The sequence below is a fragment of the Ovis canadensis genome, chromosome 15 (assembly GCF_042477335.2).
Source record: "Ovis canadensis isolate MfBH-ARS-UI-01 breed Bighorn chromosome 15, ARS-UI_OviCan_v2, whole genome shotgun sequence".
NCBI classification, from domain to species: Eukaryota; Metazoa; Chordata; class Mammalia; order Artiodactyla; family Bovidae; genus Ovis; species Ovis canadensis.
In genome coordinates this window covers 32300200-32318377 of record NC_091259.1, presented here as the reverse complement: position 1 = coordinate 32318377, position 18178 = coordinate 32300200, and the positions used below count along the sequence as shown (strand labels likewise).

Below are 18178 nucleotides of genomic sequence, written 5' to 3'. Positions count from 1 at the left end.
AGAGCAGGCTAATGCAAGGATAGTGGATTATAAACTTCCCGAAACTCCCAAGGGCCATGCATTAAGCTTGTCCCCCCAGCTCAGCGCCTCACGCATGGTGTGTGTTTATGAGATGTGCTAGGTCTGGATCCCTTCCAATAGGAACGCACAGGGGAGATGGACTCCCCTGGGATGGTGGGAACCAGAGCTCTGGGAGACAGACATGGCTCCAGGATACAGAACTTTGTGTTCTGGTTGGAACAGGGTTCTTCAGAAAGCAAGTCAAGTGAAGAATGATCTGAAATGGACTTATTCTGTATTCTCTGGTATGCCTAACATAATGCCTGGGGCTTCGTGGCCACTCAATACAAGTTTCGCTGAATGACTAACTGAATAAGTAACCATGACAGGACTGGAGATGGAGTGCATTCTTAACACCTTTTAAAAACCAGTTTAAACATACACGTATGTTTGCATGTGCTTAGAAATTTTTTGAAAGAGGCTGCTAATGGTGGTCCCTTCTGGGGAGTGAACTGGGTAAGAAGCCAGGCTTACTTTTCCCTGGATACGCCACACTGTTTATGCATTTTCATCATGAGCGTATTACTCCTGGGTCATTCAATAGCTCATTAGATGTGTGTTCTGGGGGCTGGAGAGCTTTTTAACTCACCGTTCCTCTCCTTCCAATATTCCCCGAAAAACTGTTCAGCCTTCCCCAAGTGCCAGGAGAGCCCATGGATGGACACTAGCAACCCTGGGTCTTCCTAGCCACTCCACGACACCCAGAGGGAGCTCAGGGTGACGGCATAGAGCCCCAGCACAACAAGGTAGCTTTGGAAGAGCAGGCGGTCAAAGCGCTGCAGGAGGGCCAGCCACCCAAGCTCCTGTCGGTCCACCTGGTCCTGGGTTTGGAAGTAGCTGCCGATGGATCGAAGCTGGGACCAGACTTCCATCAGAGTCCCTGATGGGGCCTGGTACTCTTGACAGACGGAGGACTCTGCGTGAGAGGAAGATACTGTAGGTGAGCCAGGAGACACCATAGCTCCCCCTGCCTTTCCATTGAAGCCAATGGCCTTATCCTTCAAGGAAGGTTGAGGGCAAGTGGCCAGTGGGCTGGAAGATTGGGGACTCTCTCCCTACCCACTGAGGGGAGGCAAGGCCGTGCTGAAGGAACCCTGGAGAACACGGCAAGCAGGATGATGAGTCTAGGTTACATCCTTCTGGGAGATTTTTCTGAGGTAGCACAGCCCTTGTTGACTTAGAGCCTTAGGGCAGGAATGGTTCTTCTTTAAACTGAGGTATAATTGATATGTATCATCATATTAGTTTCAAGCATACAACATAATGATTCAATACTTGTATATATTGTGAGATGATCACCATGATAAGCCTAGGTAATACCCATCATCTCACACAGTTACAGATTTTTGTTCTTGCAATGAGAACTTTTGGACTATAGTGTCTTGTTGATTTTTAAGAATGCAGTAAAGTTAATGGGAAGTTGCTGTATAACAGGGAGCTCAACCTGGTGCTCTGTGACAACCTAGAGGAGTGGGATGGGGTGGGAGGTGGGAGGGAGGTTCGAGAGGGAGGGGGCATGTGTATACTTATGGCTGATTCACATTGTTGTATGGCAGAAACCAACACAACATTGTAAAGCAATTATTCTCCTTAAAAATAAATAATTTTAAAAAGCACAGTAAAAATAGGTACCACTTCATGCCTTTGCATGTCATCCTTGCCCAGGGACCATACTCATCTTTGTATCACTCCCATTCTAGTGTAAGTTCTGCCAAAGGGGGCACTGGGACGACCTGTACATTTCTGCACATTTGGCAACTAGAACCCAAATGTATACAAACTATTTGTGCACGTGTGTGTGTGTGCGTGTGTGTGCAGGCATTCTGCTATTCTGAGGTCGGTGGCTCCAAACTGGCAAATAAAACTAGCTAAGGGGACTGAGGGGCTGATCTCTAGGCTAACATGAGGCTTTCCATAGAGCCAGCAGAAGACTGTCTTGTCTCCACAGAGTTGATGTAAAATGTAGGGCAGAGGCTAAGAAGCAGATGTTTCCATTTTTTCACACAGTGATGCTTGGCCTACTGCTCCACCTGTGGGCACTGGGGCTGAGTGATCAAGTGAGACAAACAGGGACCTCAAGGCTTCTCACAAACCTGCTACCCCAGCAAGCTGGGCCCTGGGATCCATTCGAGGCTGGTCGGTTTCTGTGTCCCCTCGAAGACACAGGAGGGCTGCTACCCCAGCAAGCTGGGTCCTGGGATCCATTCGAGGCTGGTCGGTTTCTGTGTCCCCTCGAAGACACAGGAGGGTCTGCTCCTGCTGGCTGCACTGCTCATCATAGAGGAATTTGACCAGCAGGATGGACTTGGATAAGCTGAGAACCAAGAAGGCCATGCAGACCGTGAAGAAGACCCCTGAGGGAAGGAGACAGTGGAGGTGGGGTTAGCAGGAGTCTCTGGGCCCCTTGCTTCCCTGTCTGAAAGGCAACATCAGATCTTGGACAGAAGTAATGCCAGACAGGCACCTGGACTCCCCGGTGGTCCAGTTGTTAAGAATCCACCTGCCAATGCAGGGGACATGGGTTCCATCCCTCGTCCGGGATGATCCTACATGCCCTGGGGCAACTAAGCCCAGCGAAGCAGCTACTGGACCCATCAGCCTAGAGCCTGCACTCTGCAGCTAGGGAGTAGCCCCTGTTCCCCTCAACTAAAGAAAGCCTATGTGCAGCAATGAATGTCCAGCACAGTGAAAAATAAATGAATAATTTTTTTAAAGGCCTGGTGACCCCAGGGCTGCTCACCAATCAGAGGGGTGCTCCCTGCACTCCTTGGCACCTCGTCAGACATGTTGACCCTGAAGACGGTATAGCCCACCAGCACGCTGGTCTTGAACAGAATCCTGGCTTGGCAGGTGGGCGGGAGGTAGAAGCTGCCCAGGTCCACGAGCATCAGGAAGATGCTGGGGATCAGCAGGCTCACCACGTAGACCAGAGGGTGCCTGCGAATCACCACCTGGGCAGGGACAAGCAGTCTGTTGACAAGAGGATCCAAGCCAAGGGACTAGCCAAGAACACTGCCGTCCCAGCATTTTTACATAATATGAAAAGTCTACATAATTTATTTTTATTTTTAAAAAACTTATTTATTTAGCCGTGTCGGGTCTTAGCTGCAGCACATGTGATCTTTTTTACCTCATGCGTGATCTTTCACTGTAGCACACGAAGTCTCTAGTTGTGGTGTATAGGGTCAGTATTTGCAGCCCACTGGTTCCGGAGAGCACAGGTTCAGTAGTTGAGGTGCATGTGGGATCTTAGTTCCTCCACCAGGGACTGAACCTGTGTCCCCTGCATTACAAGGCAGATTCTTGACCACTGGCCCATCAGGGGAGTCCCTCTATGTTGTTTGGAAACAGAAGGTTATTTTGTGGTTTAGAAAATAGCGGGGTGTGGTGATCCTTTAAGCTCTTTTGCATAACTAATATGGATAATATTATTCATAATTATAAGAAGAAGAAGCCACCATTCATTTAGCACCTGCTGTGTGCCAGGCACTGGACTAAGCGTTTCATATGATTTGTCTTCTTTAGTCCTCACTGCAACTCTGGGGGCTGAGTATTTTTTTGGGGGTGGGGGGGGGCTGAGTATTATAACCTCCATTTTAACCCAGAGACAGAGGATCCTAGAGACTAAATGGCTTGTCCAAATTCACATAGCTGGAGAGTGAGAAACTCTTTTCAAATCAGGTCTCACACCCAAAATCTTTCTTCTTAAACCACTTAGTTTGCAAAATATGACACTGGTTTTGGTTTAGTCTCTCTTCTTACTTGGAATGCACACACTTTAGTGCCTGTGCGTGTGTGTCAGGGACTGGCTAGGAGCAGATGGCACAGTGAAACTAGGAGGGCTGAGGCGGGCTTGACAAGAGGTAGGCGGGACATACAGCGATCACAGGAGGAGGGCAGGCCCCCAGGGACTGGGGCACTGGCTGAGCTGTTCCTACCTGTAGGCCTGAAGGGGCCCAGGGCCGGCAATGTGGTCGAACCTGAGGGGAGAGGAGGCTGGGGGGACCCGTGGCATCCTCATAGGAGCCCGGCCCACGGGTGGAGGCTCCTTGGAGCGGGGAGAAATGGAAAGATAAACTCGTCACTCGGTCTCCCCCTCCCTCCAACCTCCAGCCACTGCTCCCCCTGCCTGCTGCTCCCAAACTGGACCAGGGCTCCCATCTCTGCAGGCCACAGTCCAGCCTCCAAGAGCAAAAGTAGCTGTGAAGTGGGGCAACCGCAGAGATCCACCAGGGCCCACAGCATGGCTGGGCAGAGAGCTGATCCGGTAGCCGAGATTTTTATTTTTTAATTAATTAATTTATTTCTTGACTGTGCTGGGTTTTCATTGCTGCCCACAGGCTTTCTGTAGTTGCGGCGAGCGTGGGCTCCTCTCCAGTCGCGCTGTGCGGGCTTCTCGTTGCAGAGCACAGGTTCTAGGGTGAGTGAGCTTCGTTAGTTGCAGCCTGCGGGCTCTAGAGTGCAGGCTCAGTGGTTGTGGTGCAGGGGCTCAGTTGCCCTGTGGCATGTGGGATCTTCCTAGGCAAGGAAACAAACCTGTGTCCCCTGCATTGGCAGGTGGATTCTTAACCACTGGGCCGTGAGAGAAGTCTTATAGCTGAGAATTTAAGTCTCATAACATTACAGTGAGAGCCACTGGCATTTTGTTATACCCACCTTCTCTGGGATGGTCATAGGACGTGTCTATAATGAACACAAAACCTATTCTCATCCTTCCTGGAGAGAAACAGGATATGACAGGGCTGCTGTCCCCATCAGACTGTGGACCCTTTGAGGGTGAGAATAGCAATTTTTAATCCCTCATGGGGGCAAAAATAATGCCTATTTTATGACAGAGGATGGGATGGTTGGATGGCATCATCGACTCGATGGACATGAGTTTGAGCAAGCTCTGGGAGTTGGTGATGGACAGGGAAGACTGGCGTGCTGCAGTCCATGGGGTCACAAAGAGTCGGACATGACTGATCGACTGTACTGAACTGATCAGTAGCTCAGTGGTAAAGAATCACCTGCCAATGCAGGAAACATGGGTTTGATCCTGGATTTGGGAAGATCCCCTAAATGAAATGGCAACCCAGTCCAGTATTCTTGGCTGGAGAACCCAATGGACAGAGGAGCCTGGCGGGCTATAGTCCATGGGGTCAGAGAGAGTTGGACATGACTCCGGAACTAAACACACACACACACACACACACACACACACACACACACATTCAATAAATGTTCATTAAACAAATGAATATTCTGGGCCCTGTGCTGCTAGATATGAAAAAAAAAAAATGTCTGAAACCTCCAATTTCTCTGATTCACCAAACAACTGAATGATTTCTGCATGTCAGAAAGTGTGCTAGACCCTTTTTCACATGGAATGTGAGTTATTTAATACTCAGTGTGAGTTTGTTGGCAGGTAGTATGGCATCCTACTCTATAGATTTCTGAAAATAAGGTTCAGCCCCGTAAGTAAGCTGAGTAAGTGGGATGTGCCCATGCACCTTCTGGTTCCAAGCTCTGCGCTCTTTCCCAGACAGCCTCCTCTCAGTTTGATCAGACCTCTAAGCTGAATTCAGGGTCTTCTCTCTCACCTTGGCCTCCCTGCCTGGAAAAGAATTACTTCTAGACGGAGTAGAGGTGGTGGGGGAGGAGCCTGGCTGGGTGAGATGAGATGTCACCTTGCTGGTGGGAGTCAGGGCTCCTCAGCCTTTGGGTCCGGAAGCGTATCCTGACTCAGTGGAGCTCAGTAGACCAGGGCCATTTGGCCAATTGTAGTCTGACTGTGGTCTTCCGCATTAAACTTAATTGCCTGCAAACATCTAAACCAGAGTGACACTCACTGTTTTGCCATCATTTGGTTAAAATACATCTTTACCAAAGTGCAGTCAACAAGAAAAACCATGAACTGTCAAAACCCTGCATCTCTTTCCTTGCTTTGTCGTGCTGTGACAGGCGTGGCCGCGGTAGGTGGGGTGGGGAGAAGGGAGTTCAGGGCCAGAGTCCACATGAGGTCTTGTGTTGTGGGCCCCACCTGGGCTGTGGGATGGGGGGCGACCGAGTCTGCTGTCTCTGGAGGGTAGAAGCAAGAAGACCCCCTGAGACTTCACAGTGGACGTTACATAAAGGAGATGAAGAGAATAAGAATGCTACCCCAAAGAAAAGCACAAGCAGGCATGTTTGGTTAAGCAGAGAGAGCCCAGAAATAGAGTCAAAGAACAGCAGAGGCCCTGAGCCCCTCCGTTCCATGTGCCGGTTTAAGGGACTCTGGATGGCATCAAACCTCTCCAAGCCTTGATTTTCTCCCCGTTTTTAAAAAACAGTTTACTTTTGCCTCGCCAAGCATCTTGGGTACAATTGAGATCAGCTGCTGTACTCTTTAAATAAAGTTCCCACGTAAATAGCACATGCTGAGACGATTCCTCTCCACCCAGAGGCTGATGCTGAGAGTGAATAGAAATCTGGGTCAGAACCAAAGAGGAGCAGTGTGGCTCCTTAGGGTCCCTGGTTCCCAAGAAAGTGCAGTTTCACCGAACCTCAATGGCAAGCCACTCTGGTGTTCTTGCCTGGAGAATCCCAGGGATGGGAGAGCCTGGTGGGCTGCCGTCTCTGGGGTCGCACAGAGTCGGACACGACTGAAGCGACTTAGCAGCAGCAGCAGCAGCGTGTTCCGCAAGGTGTCAGGGAAGAGGTGTGGCAAGAACTGAGAGGCTGGGAGGCAGGCTGGCTTCATGCAGTCATAGGGAGTCCTGCACTTAGAAGGGCCCCATGCTTGGCTTGGTGTAATTTTGATGTTCTAATAATTTTTAAGCAAGGGACCCTGCATTTCTACTTTGCATGAAGCCCCACAAATTTATGTAGTCAGTCTCAATGTGAGGATATTCCTCACTGGATATCAAAAGTAGCTGAAAGAAGAAAGGAAACAGGTAGGTACAAGGGTAGACAATTAGCTTGGGCTGTGAGATAAAGCAGAAAGTTCTCCAACTCAAAAAATTGTATAAGTTATAAGCTGACATAAAATCGTAAACTTAGGCTTTCCAAAACCACTTCATCCATTCTTCTGCCTTTTAGCAAGGATGAGCCAGTTCTTAAGATGGATCAAACAATACCTGTAGTTTTGCTTTCCTTCAAGAACAAAGGACCCACCTTTTTCTTTAGGATGATTTGGGGGCAATACTACCTATGGACTAGTCTACTTTTCTCTACAAGCCCAGTACAGCCTAAAGAAACTCTAATTTTATCCCACAGTTTTGAGAAATGTTTTGTTCCCATGATCTCATTTGATCCTCAAAGCCCTTTATGCTCATGTTCAAGAAACATGAATTGAGCATGAACAGAGGTCAGGCACAATCCTAAATATTAGAGTTAGAACTGCTGACAGGACAGGTCCCCGCTCTTGCCCCTGACTCCTGACCCCATGTCTTATGGGATCAGGAACCAGATTCTGACAGTTAGATGTTTCACAGGCCTGCAGACAGAAGTTTGCCCCAGAATGGACCATACCCAGAGTCTATGCTTGATTTGATGATAACATTTGGGACTTTCTGAGTTTATATTTAGATGATATTTTCATCTTAGAGGGCTTCCCTGGTGGGTCAGACTGTAAAGAATCTGCCTGCAATGCAGGAGACCCAGGCTTGATCCTTGGATCAGGAAGATCCCCAGGAGGAGGGAATGGCTACCCACTCCAGCATTCATGCCTGGAAAATCCCATAAACAGAGGAGCCTAGCAGGCTGCACTCCATGGGGTCACAAAGAGTCAGACATAACTGAGTGACTAACACTTCACTACTTTTTGGTCTTAGAATCAGTACTGAAATGGGTTAAGATATTTGGGATGTTGGGATAGGGTGGCTATATTCTGCATGTGGGACAGATATGAATTTGGGGGAGTCAAAAGGTGGCAGACTCTATTGGGTTGAATGCTGTTGTTTATCACCAGTTCTGTCCAGCTCTTTTGTGACCCCCATGGACTACAGCCTGCCAGGTTCCTCTGTCCATGGGATTTTCCAGGCAAGAATATTGGAACGGGTTGCCATTTCCTTCTCAAGGGGATCTTTCCAACCCAGGCATGGAACCTGTGTCTCCTGCACTGGCAAGTTGATTCTTTGCCACTGAGCCTCCTCGGAAGGTCCACTGGGTTGAATAATGCTCCCCCAAATTCATGTCCTTCCAGAAGCTCAGAATACAGCCTTATTTGGAAATGAGATCATTGCAAATGAAATTAGTTAAGATGAGGTCTTACAGAACAGAGTGAGCCCTTAAGCCAATATGCCTGGTGTCCCTGTAAGAAGAGAAGAGACATACAAAGGATAATACCTTTGTAAGCATGTGAAGATGGAGGCAGGCATTGGAATGACGCATCCTACGAGCCCAGGGAAGCCAAGATTGTTAGCAACCACTAAAAGTTAAAGGAGAAGCAAGAAGCAGACTGTCCCTCAGAGTGCCCAGAAGGAACCAGCCCTGCCTACATTTTGCTTACAGGCTTCTGACCTCCAGAACTACGAGAGAAGAAAGTTCTATTGTCTTAAAGTGGTACTTTGTTATGGCAACCTGAAGAAACTAATCAGGTGGGGACTTCCCTGGTGGCCCAGTGGTTAAGAGGCCAGGCTCCCAATGCAGGGGGCCCAGGTTCGATCCCTGGTCAGGAAACTAGATCTGGCATGCTGTAACTAAAGGATCCTGCCTGCTGCAACTAAGATCTGGTGCAGCCAAATAAATAAAATAAATAAATAATTTAAAAAAAAAATGGGTACAGGCGACTTGGCCAGTAACACACAGTGGGAAAATGTCACAAAATGGACTGGAACATACTGCTTCTCTTTAGCTGTGTGTCAGTCAAGTCCTGGTTCCACCAGTCACCTGTTATCCTTGGTAAACTGCTTAAGTTCTCTGCACCCCAATTCAACCACTTGTAAAAATGTGGATATGTGGAGTCCTCATCTTGTAGAGATGTAAGGATTAAACACAGAAACTTTTTAAATGGTGCCTAATACAGACTCAGTGCTTGGTTTTTGTGGTCGCTGTTATCATGCCTCCTTGGGCAGATTTTGAGGCCCATGATAGGAACCTAGAGTCTTGTTTTATTCATGCTGGTGTCCTTGGTGCTTAGCAATGAGCTTGGCACAGGATAAGAACTCAAAAGAGGTGTGTCGAGTTGTATTAGAGTCTGCTAATAATGGTTCTTTTAGTTCCAATGGGTAAGAGAGTGGAGTGAGCCCAAAGTGGGGCTCCCCTCTTGAAGTCGGTCTTCTGGGGGCCACTTCTCTGCAGCTCATGTCAGAGGCAGTGACCCCCGTATGCCAGCGGAATGGTACATCACCAGCTCGGCAAGACACTGCTCTCTGCAGAACTGCCCCTACCTAGAGCCCATCATTTCTAATGGACTAAAGGAGCTGGTGCCTTTAAATTCCACAGAAAGGGAAGAAAAAGCACTTTAGTTTCAGTCCGTGTTCTCCATTAGACACCCTTCAGGTGTTAGCAATATTATGCCACAATTTCATTATCCATTAAAGCCAGGTAATAATAAGTACACAAAGGTATTTGGAGCCTATTGATGTTAATGAAAGAGATCAATCTAATTCAGAATGTGTGTGTGGAGAGCTCCTTGGAGATGGAATAGGCCCCAAGGTTAGCCTCTAATTGCCTCCTTGATGATAGACCCCACCAGTACTCAATTTTGCATGACCGTCTTTATGACATAGTTGGAATTTTGACGCCCAGACTCACGCTTCATACAGAAGCCCATTTTCCTCCTCTCCCAAGCCCCTCCCAACATTCCCAATTCAGAAAGAACGGGAAAGTTGCTGCCATTTAAGTAAGATCCTTGTGCAAGGGTGAGAGCTTCTTGGATCTAGACCATGGGTCGAGTTGGTTTAGCAGAAAGTCCTGATTCACCCTGGAGGGTTTCTAGGGGTCCAAATTCTCTCTTTCTCTCTCTGTCTCTCTGGAGTGACCTGTAGAGCTTGGAAGGATCTTCTATCAAGTTTATGATCTTCATTCAATCGATATCTCAACAAAATTAATCTACTCTAATCTAGAAAGGAAAATTACATCTGAAAAATAGGATATATGAGGCATATTCCTTCCACAAATGCCCCTCTTCATTTTTCTAGGAGTCTCCTATAGGTCTCCCAATTCCTGCTCACATGAGCATAGCTGGGAGCAGATATCTGGGGTCAGGGCTCACTATAGTTCCCACAACTGTCTGCCAGTTTGCATCCAATGCATGCATGCTAAGTCACTTCAGTTGTGTCCAACTCTTTGCAACCCCATGAACTGTAGCTTGCAGAGTCCTATGTCCAAGGATACCGGAGCGTGTTGCCATGCCCTCCTCCAGGGGATCTTCCTGACTCAGGGATCAAACTGGGCTCTCTTATGTCTTGTGCCTTGGCAGACGGCTTCTTTACCACTAGCACCACTTGGGAAGCCCTTGCATCCAACAAGAGTTCTCAAGTATCATTTCTACCTCCCCATACTTCTACCATCATTCTTTAGAAAACAGAAAAGAAACAAAACAGTGCCAGACACGGGCTTCCCCGGTGGCTCAGTGGTAAAGAATCCGCCTGCCAATGCAGGAGACACAGGTTTGATCCCCAGTCTGGGAAGATCCCACGTGCCACAGAGTAACCAAGCCCATTCACCACAACTATTGAAGCTGTGCTCTAGAGCCGGTGAGCTGCAACTTCGGAAGCCCGAGCACTCTGGAGCCTGAGCTCCACAAGAGAAGCCCCAGCAATGAGAAGCCTGAGCGCACACCAACCAGAGAGTGGCAGCCATGCAGCAGCGAAGACCCAGCACAGCCGTGAATAAATAGATAAAATAACTTAAAAAAAGGCACTGCCGTACAGAAATTGAATGCTCATCCTGTTTCTGGGAACCAGCGTCTCCAACAGTGTACTGAAGGAAGCCTCCCCTCCCGTGGCCGCTGGCTCGGGCACCAGGCTGCACACAGCGTCTGTGCCTCTGCTCTGGGCTCCCTGTGGAATGCAGCCTGACTCCAAGGTGTCAACGGTGCTCTCTGATCAACAATACACGTCCTGGAGCCACAGACAGATGGTGCGTTAGCAGGAACCAGCGGGTACCCGAAGCATTTGATTCAGTGTCAGCGGCAGCGTGTACATCAGGCCCAGGCGGAACATGCATTTAGATCTTTGTTCCTCCTTCTGCCGTCACCCTGCTTATTTAAATTCTATGCAGAGTACATCATGAGAAACGCTGGGCTGGAAGAAGCACAAGCTGGAATCAAGATTGCCGGGAGAAATAGCAATAACCTCAGATATGCAGATGACACCACCCTTATGGCAGAAAGTGAAGAGGAACTCGAAAGCCTCTTGATGAAAGTGAAAGAGGAGAGTGAAAAAGTTGGCTTAAAGCTCAACATTCAGAAAACGAAGATCATGGCATCTGGTCCCATCCCTTCATGGCAAATAGATGGGGAAACAGTGGAAACAGTGTCAGACTTTATTTTGGGGGGCTCCAAAATCACTGCAGATGGTGACTGCAGCCCTGAAATTAAAAGACGCTTACTCCTTGGAAAGAAAGTTATGACCAACCTAGATAGCATATTGAAAAGCAGAGACGTTACTTTGCCAACAAAGGTCCCTCTAGTCAAGGCTATGATTTTTCCAGTGGTCATGTATGGATGTGAGAGTTGGACTGTGAAGAAGGCTGAGCACCGAAGAATTGATGCTTTTGAACTGTGGTGTTGGAGAAGACTCTTGAGGGTCCCTTGGACTGCAAGGAGATCCAACCAGTCCATTCTGAAGGAGATCAGCCCTGGGATTTCTTTGGAGGGAATGATGCTGAAGCTGAAACTCCAGTACTTTGGCCACCTGATGCGAAGAGTTGACTCATTGGAAAAGACTGATGCTGGGAGGGATTGGGGGCAGGAGGAGAAGGAGAAGACAGAGGATGAGATGGCTGGATGGCATCACTGACTCGATGGACGTGAGTTTGAGTGAACTCCGGGAGATGGTGATGAACAGGGAGGCGTGGCGTGCTGCGATTCATGGGGTCGGAAAGAGTCGGACACGAATGAGCGACTGAACTGAACTGAACTGAACTCTACTGTATCTGTCCCCAGCCCCGTGCTGGGCAGCCAGGATGGAGACACAGCAGGTGATTAGATTAAGAGGAAGCTGGCCTTTTGCTGTCAGGACTCTGGCGGGTCCAGTGTGGGCAGGAAACTGGGCTCTGAATTTCACATCATTGCCTAACGGTTGTTGAAGGAGACCAAGGTGATTTGACTACTCAGTTCAGGGCTGGATATCTGGCATGGAGCAACGAAGAGAACACTAGCCATCACTATGCACGTAGCGGGAACAGGGGAGTCGTGGAGGCTGGGAGAGGTCAAGAGGGCGAAGAACTGACCTGGAGAGTCACTCAGTCTACTTTGTCTTCCAGAGTTGCACAACTGTTCCTGAGTTCGGCTCCCTGCCTCACTAAGCACGATCGGCGACTCTTCTCAGGATTCTGCTCCCGAGGGCCAGGGTGGAAGGCAACCCCCCACCCACCCAAACAACCCACTGTAGCCCGCACGGCAACAGAACCCTGGGAAAAGCTCCCAGAGCAAGAAATCGGTTCACTGCCCTCTCTGGCTGCCCTCTGCGGAAACACTGAATGGAGAAGCAGCATGGCGGGGAAGATAGCAAAGAAACGCGGACCTGTTCCCTGTGATTCAGGGAAGCCTCTCCTCTCTTTAACAATATTTTATGCCTGTGCTCATCATATTTAAAATGGAGCTAGGACACAGAAAAACTTGACCGCCATTGAGAAGACGATATTTAGGGTAGAGGGTGACATGTAACTACACATAGCGGCTGCGCTATGGAGAGATGGGGAGCGAGTGTGTGCACGCGCACTCCGACACTCCGGCTTGCCTGCCCCTTCTCCCGTCTTTGTCTCTTCCGTGCAGTGTAGGTAATGGTGTGTGCAGCCTTCTCCGGAGTGCTTGGTAGGTGACTGTGTTCCACCTTGCACGTGCTACTCCCTCACATTTCCCTTTAATGCTCTCCATTATTCGGGCTGCATTAATAATGTTTGCAGGCTGATATCTTTAAAATTAATGAGGTGTTTACTCTGAGCCAAGAAACTCATTGAAATTAAAAAAGCTTTCTTTTCCACCGCCCCCCCCTCCCTTTCCCTCGGTAAAAAAAGTGGACAAACAAGCCACAATGTAAGCTTTGCTAAAAAACCAAGTAGAATAGGCAAGGACTCAAGCCCTACCGCAAGCAAGGCGTGAATTGGGGTTAGCTGGTGCCCAGCATTATACATCAGTCAGGTTCAAATCACAGCTGTATTTAAGAGGCCTTGTTTTAACAAGTGCTTTACTAGAAAACTGCATACCACACCTTCTAACCAATGGAGGGTTTCTGTGCCCTCAATAATTGCTTATTTCACCACCACCATCCTCCTTAGCAGGTAATTATCCATTGTAACCATAGCACCTTAGTGTAGTCTAATTTTTTCCTTCTTATTCAAAAGGTTTGTTTCTAGGAGAATTCAGCTGTACTTAATCCTGACCTGTCTGTAGCCTCTAGCTTTCAGTCAGATTACCTGGTCTGAAGGACCCTCCCACCCCCCAGCTATCACCATCACTAGCTGACTTTGTGCAGAAAAACAGGGTTGAACACTAATCACAAGTCTACTGGCTGCAGAAACTTGCTGCAGACCACATGTCAGGATGGTTTGTCAGGAGGGAAGGAGGAACGGTGCCCCTGGACTGCAAAGCAGCAGGCTTTACTGTCCTGCTCCCACTGCCCCCTCCAGGCAACAGTGGACACATTTCCCCAGGAACAATGCAGCCACAAGCATTCCTGCTGGCGCATCTGAGAAGCCTGGGTTCTTATCAGGTCCGTGCTGAGCAGTTGTACTTCTCAGATCTGGAAACCACCAGCAGTCTCTGAGGATCCTGCTGGTGACAGGTTAGCTAATCCCTCAAGAAACTTAAGTTAATAATATGATAATTTTATGCATTTGCATCTGGAATAATTAATAATTTACTTAATGTCACACAGGACATTCATACTGAAGAGACGTTTTTCTCCTAATTTTGGTTGCTGTGTGTGGGTTTCTTCTTTCTTTCTTTTTGCTTCTCAGTAGCAATTAGAAGTGAGAATGTTATATGTGCTGAAAGGCGTGAGGACTCCTGCTGCAGTGGCTGGTTCGGGGCTCTGTGTCTGAAAACCATCCTCTTTATGTTCATGTATGTAACCGCTCCAGCAGGAGTCCAGGATCTAAGGCTGAACCTCTGGGCTCAGATGCAAATGGATGTCTGGAGCCATCCCAATCAGCTGTGCTTAGGTGATACGAATGAGAAGATGCAGGAGAGCAGAGATTGCCCAGCCTGATAGGGGAGGCGAAAGACTGCAGAGAAGTAGGCAACAGGGACAGGAAGAGGGGTGGAACCTACATTGAACTGAATCTGTGCAAAATCTCCAGCGCTGTTCTGCAGGATGCGGTAGGTTGAGGACACAGAAAGAAGTTCCCACTCACTGTCATTCAAAAATGCCTTTTGGTCATGTGTAATGTCTTCTGTGCTTCTCAGGAAGGCCAGGTCTACATCTTCCACTGAAAATAACAGAAACAGTTGATTTCCCATAGAAACAGGCACCAAAGACAACCCACTTTTCTAATTCCCAATTAAAACCCTTCCTTTTAATTCTTGCTCCCGTATGGACAGTCTTGCTGAGATGGGGTTCAATATACCATTTTGAATTAGGGGTAATGATGAGGAACAAAAACTTTCTGGTTGTGAAAAGAAAGCAGCTATGAACTGAGGGTTTGCACTCCATTGTCTGTAGAATGAGAATTCTGTAACGTTCTCAATGGCAATGGAGGCCTAATATTGTGTTTTCAAACCAACAGCAGCAAAGGGCCCTATCTCTGGGCACAGTACTGTGGTTAGTCTGAATTGCACCAGGAGCCAAATAACGGCAAGATTTTAGATTTATAAAAAGCCAGTTATGTGCAAAAACAAAATCAATTGAGGGGCCACATAACATAATTTCACCTTTGTGTGCCCACCCAGCACAAGTGCGTTTGCCCACTAAGCAGACTACACTTCTCATGACTTACCTGTGTGCAGAATGCTACTGAAGGTTAGGCTGCAATTCTGGACATCAAATGGAAAAGCATATGTCTCCAAATTGCATGCAGAGACCACCTGGATGGGCTTGGAGTGTTTAATGGTCCCAGATGAGTTCACATAGACATAGGGAAGGTCAGGTGATCTTTCAATGTCCACACTGTGTGAAACAGAAGAGATCTTGTTGTTACAGAGTGAGCTTTCATCATTTTAATACGTAAACAGAACTGATTATGAGATGGTAGTGACCATATATCATCCCAGGCTAGCCCAGAAGTGCAAAGACTGAATCACATTGTCCATGAGACAGTCATCTGGCAAACGTCGGTTCAGTGATGACAGCCTCGTGGGCCAACTTACTTGCTACTGTCAAAACACAGATATAATCCAAGGGCAACATCAAGCATTAGCAATCAAATCTTTATCTTAAAGGGCTTCCCAGGTGGTGCTATGGCAACACACTCCAGTATTCTTGCCTAGATAATCCCATGTACAGAGGGGCCTGGTGGGCTGCTGTCCATAGGGTCACACAGAGTCGGACACGACTGAAGCAACTTAGCATGTATGCATGCGTTGGAGAAGGAAATGGCAACCCACTCCAGTATTCTTGCCTGGAGAATCCCATGGACAGAAGAGCCTGGTGGGCTGCTGTCTATGGGGTGACACAGAATTGGGCACGACTGAAGCGACTTAGCAGCAGCAGCAGCAATCAAATCTTTATCTTAAAGGGCTTCCCAGGTGGCGCTATTGGTAAAGAGCCTGCTTGCCAATGCAGGAGATGGAAGAGATGCAGATTCAGTCTCCAGGTTGGGAAGATCCCCTGGAGGAGGGCATGGCAACCCACTCCAGTACTCTTGCATGGAGAATTCCATGGACAGAGGAGCCTGGTGGGCTACAGTCCATGGGATTGCAAAGAGTTGGACACGACTGAAGGGACTTAGCATGCACGCACACACTGTATCTTGAATGATGTCAACTCATGGTTTTGATACTGCTAACCTGAATGCTCCCAACAATGCAGCTCCTCTTCAAGTTGAGAAACAAAGAATAGTAACAATGTCTGAAAGGAAGCAGCAGCTGGCTTGAGTATTCTAAGCAGTCTACAGCCCACACAAACACAACCCAACACACTTACTACTCATTTATGATGATATCAGGGGCCCAGATGGCACTTAGAGGTAGAGAGATCTCTCTAATTTCATCAAACATGCTGGAGTTCCAGGATAAAAACTCATCATCCCAAACCTGTAGCCAAAAAGAAAATGTCACAAAGAGGCAATGTCAGCCCCATCAAAGAACTGAGGAGGACTTTGAATGAATAACTCAATTGATCAGCCTGTTGCTACTATCTGTTAGGGGAGAGGATTTCTCATCCAATTCCTAAAGATGTTTGCCCTAATCAGAAACAACAGCCATATGTCTTACTCAGATTCTAATAAATCAGGCCTGCTGCAGATGTAAGGAACTTTAAAAGGAAAGATAATATCTATTACTGGGACTTCCCTGGCAATCCGGCGGCTAAGACTTAGAGCTTTCACTGCAGGGGGCATGAGTTTGATCCTTGGTCAGGGAAATAAGATCCCACATGCCACATGGTGTAGCCAAAAAAAGAAAAAAGCAAAGATAATATCTATTCTTTCAAATAATTACATTTTTCAGCAGATCAATTTCAGGAGTCCAGCATGCATAGAAGGAAAAAATAATAATCATTTACCTCACGATACCATATGCTTGTCTTTAATTTTTGATTCTGTGTATCCTGCAAAGCAAAGATTAAATACACACCAAATCTTAGAGAGTCAGTAAATCAAAGCCCAATTCAACAGTATGACAATTTAGAGGAAGAAAATTGCATCCAAGTAAATAATGTTGATTTTAAAAACATTACCTTGACTCTTTAGGATCTGAGTAGTCCCAGTTATTTATTACATACACCTGTTGCTATAAGCTTTACTGCATTATCTATGACAAAATGATGCTTTAACTGCACTTGACATGTTAAATGATTTGCTAATCTCTTTCCTACTTTAATAGTTACTCTGCCATTAATCAGACTAAAAGATGATATATAGTTATAGACAATTCTGGACTAAAAACATGAGACCAAGCTCTTATCTGTAATTAAGATGTTATTCCTAATCTTTGAATGAGTATTATTAATATTTCAATTGCCATTGGCAGCCTTTCCTGTTGTTACCTTATGTTTGGATTTCTCTGCTTATAAAACAGACTGAATGAGCTTAATCCAAGTGAGGTATATTTTTGCTGATATAAATAGATGTGATTTCCCCATTCTACAATGAATCAGCAATTAAAAAGGCAAAGGCCCCCCAAAACAAAAAAAAACCTCTTCATTCAAGTTTTTTCATATTGAATCTAGTAAAAACAAAAACATGCTATAGTTACTATGTTCTTAGGGATTAAAAGAAAAGGAATATTTCATATCACATTCAAACATTAACTCAAAATGGATCATAAACCTAAACGTAAGAGCTAAAACTACAAATCTCTTAGAACAAAACATAGGAGTAAATATTCATGACTTTGAATTAGGCAATAATTTCTTAGATAAGACACCATAAGCACAAGCAACAAAACAAGAAGTAAATGGGACTTCATCAGAATTTAAAACTATTGTGCTTTAAAGTCAAATGACAGGAAGTCGATGACAATCCACAGTGTGGGAGAAAATCCTTGCAAATCACATAGCTAGTAAGGGGTTTGTATCTAGAATATATAAAGAACTCTTATAGCTCAACAATAAAGATAAGTAATCAAAATTTAATGAGCATCAAAGAACATAATATAGTGAGAAGGAAACTCATGGAATGTGAGAAAATATTTGTGAGTCATATAGCTGATAAAGGGTTATTATCCCGAATATTAAAGAACTTTTACAACTCAAAACCGAAATCCTTATTTAAGAATGGACAAAAGACTTGAACAGACATTTGTCCAAAGTAGATATTCAAATGGCAATAAACACAGGAAAATATGCTCAGCATCATAGCTATGGACCAAACTGTGTTCTTCCAAAATTCA

At 46.6% G+C, this 18178-nt stretch overlaps 1 protein-coding gene and 1 non-coding gene across 2 annotated transcripts in view; both read right to left on the bottom strand.

The window, feature by feature from the left end:
- Positions 1–743: 743 nt before the first annotated feature.
- Positions 744–18178, bottom strand: part of HTR3B (5-hydroxytryptamine receptor 3B) — a 43970-nt gene continuing 26535 nt past the window's right edge. The window contains exons 4-10 of the mRNA XM_069553285.1: positions 16851–16895; positions 16272–16381; positions 15127–15296; positions 14462–14619; positions 2801–3011; positions 2223–2414; positions 744–994 (exon numbers count right to left, since the gene is read on the bottom strand). Coding sequence (XP_069409386.1) covers positions 744–994; positions 2223–2414; positions 2801–3011; positions 14462–14619; positions 15127–15296; positions 16272–16381; positions 16851–16895 — 1137 coding nt within the window. The remainder of the gene's footprint in view (positions 995–2222; positions 2415–2800; positions 3012–14461; positions 14620–15126; positions 15297–16271; positions 16382–16850; positions 16896–18178) is intronic.
- Positions 1681–1784, bottom strand: LOC138421431 (U6 spliceosomal RNA). The gene has a single exon (XR_011249509.1). It is a non-coding gene; the product is annotated as a U6 spliceosomal RNA (small nuclear RNA).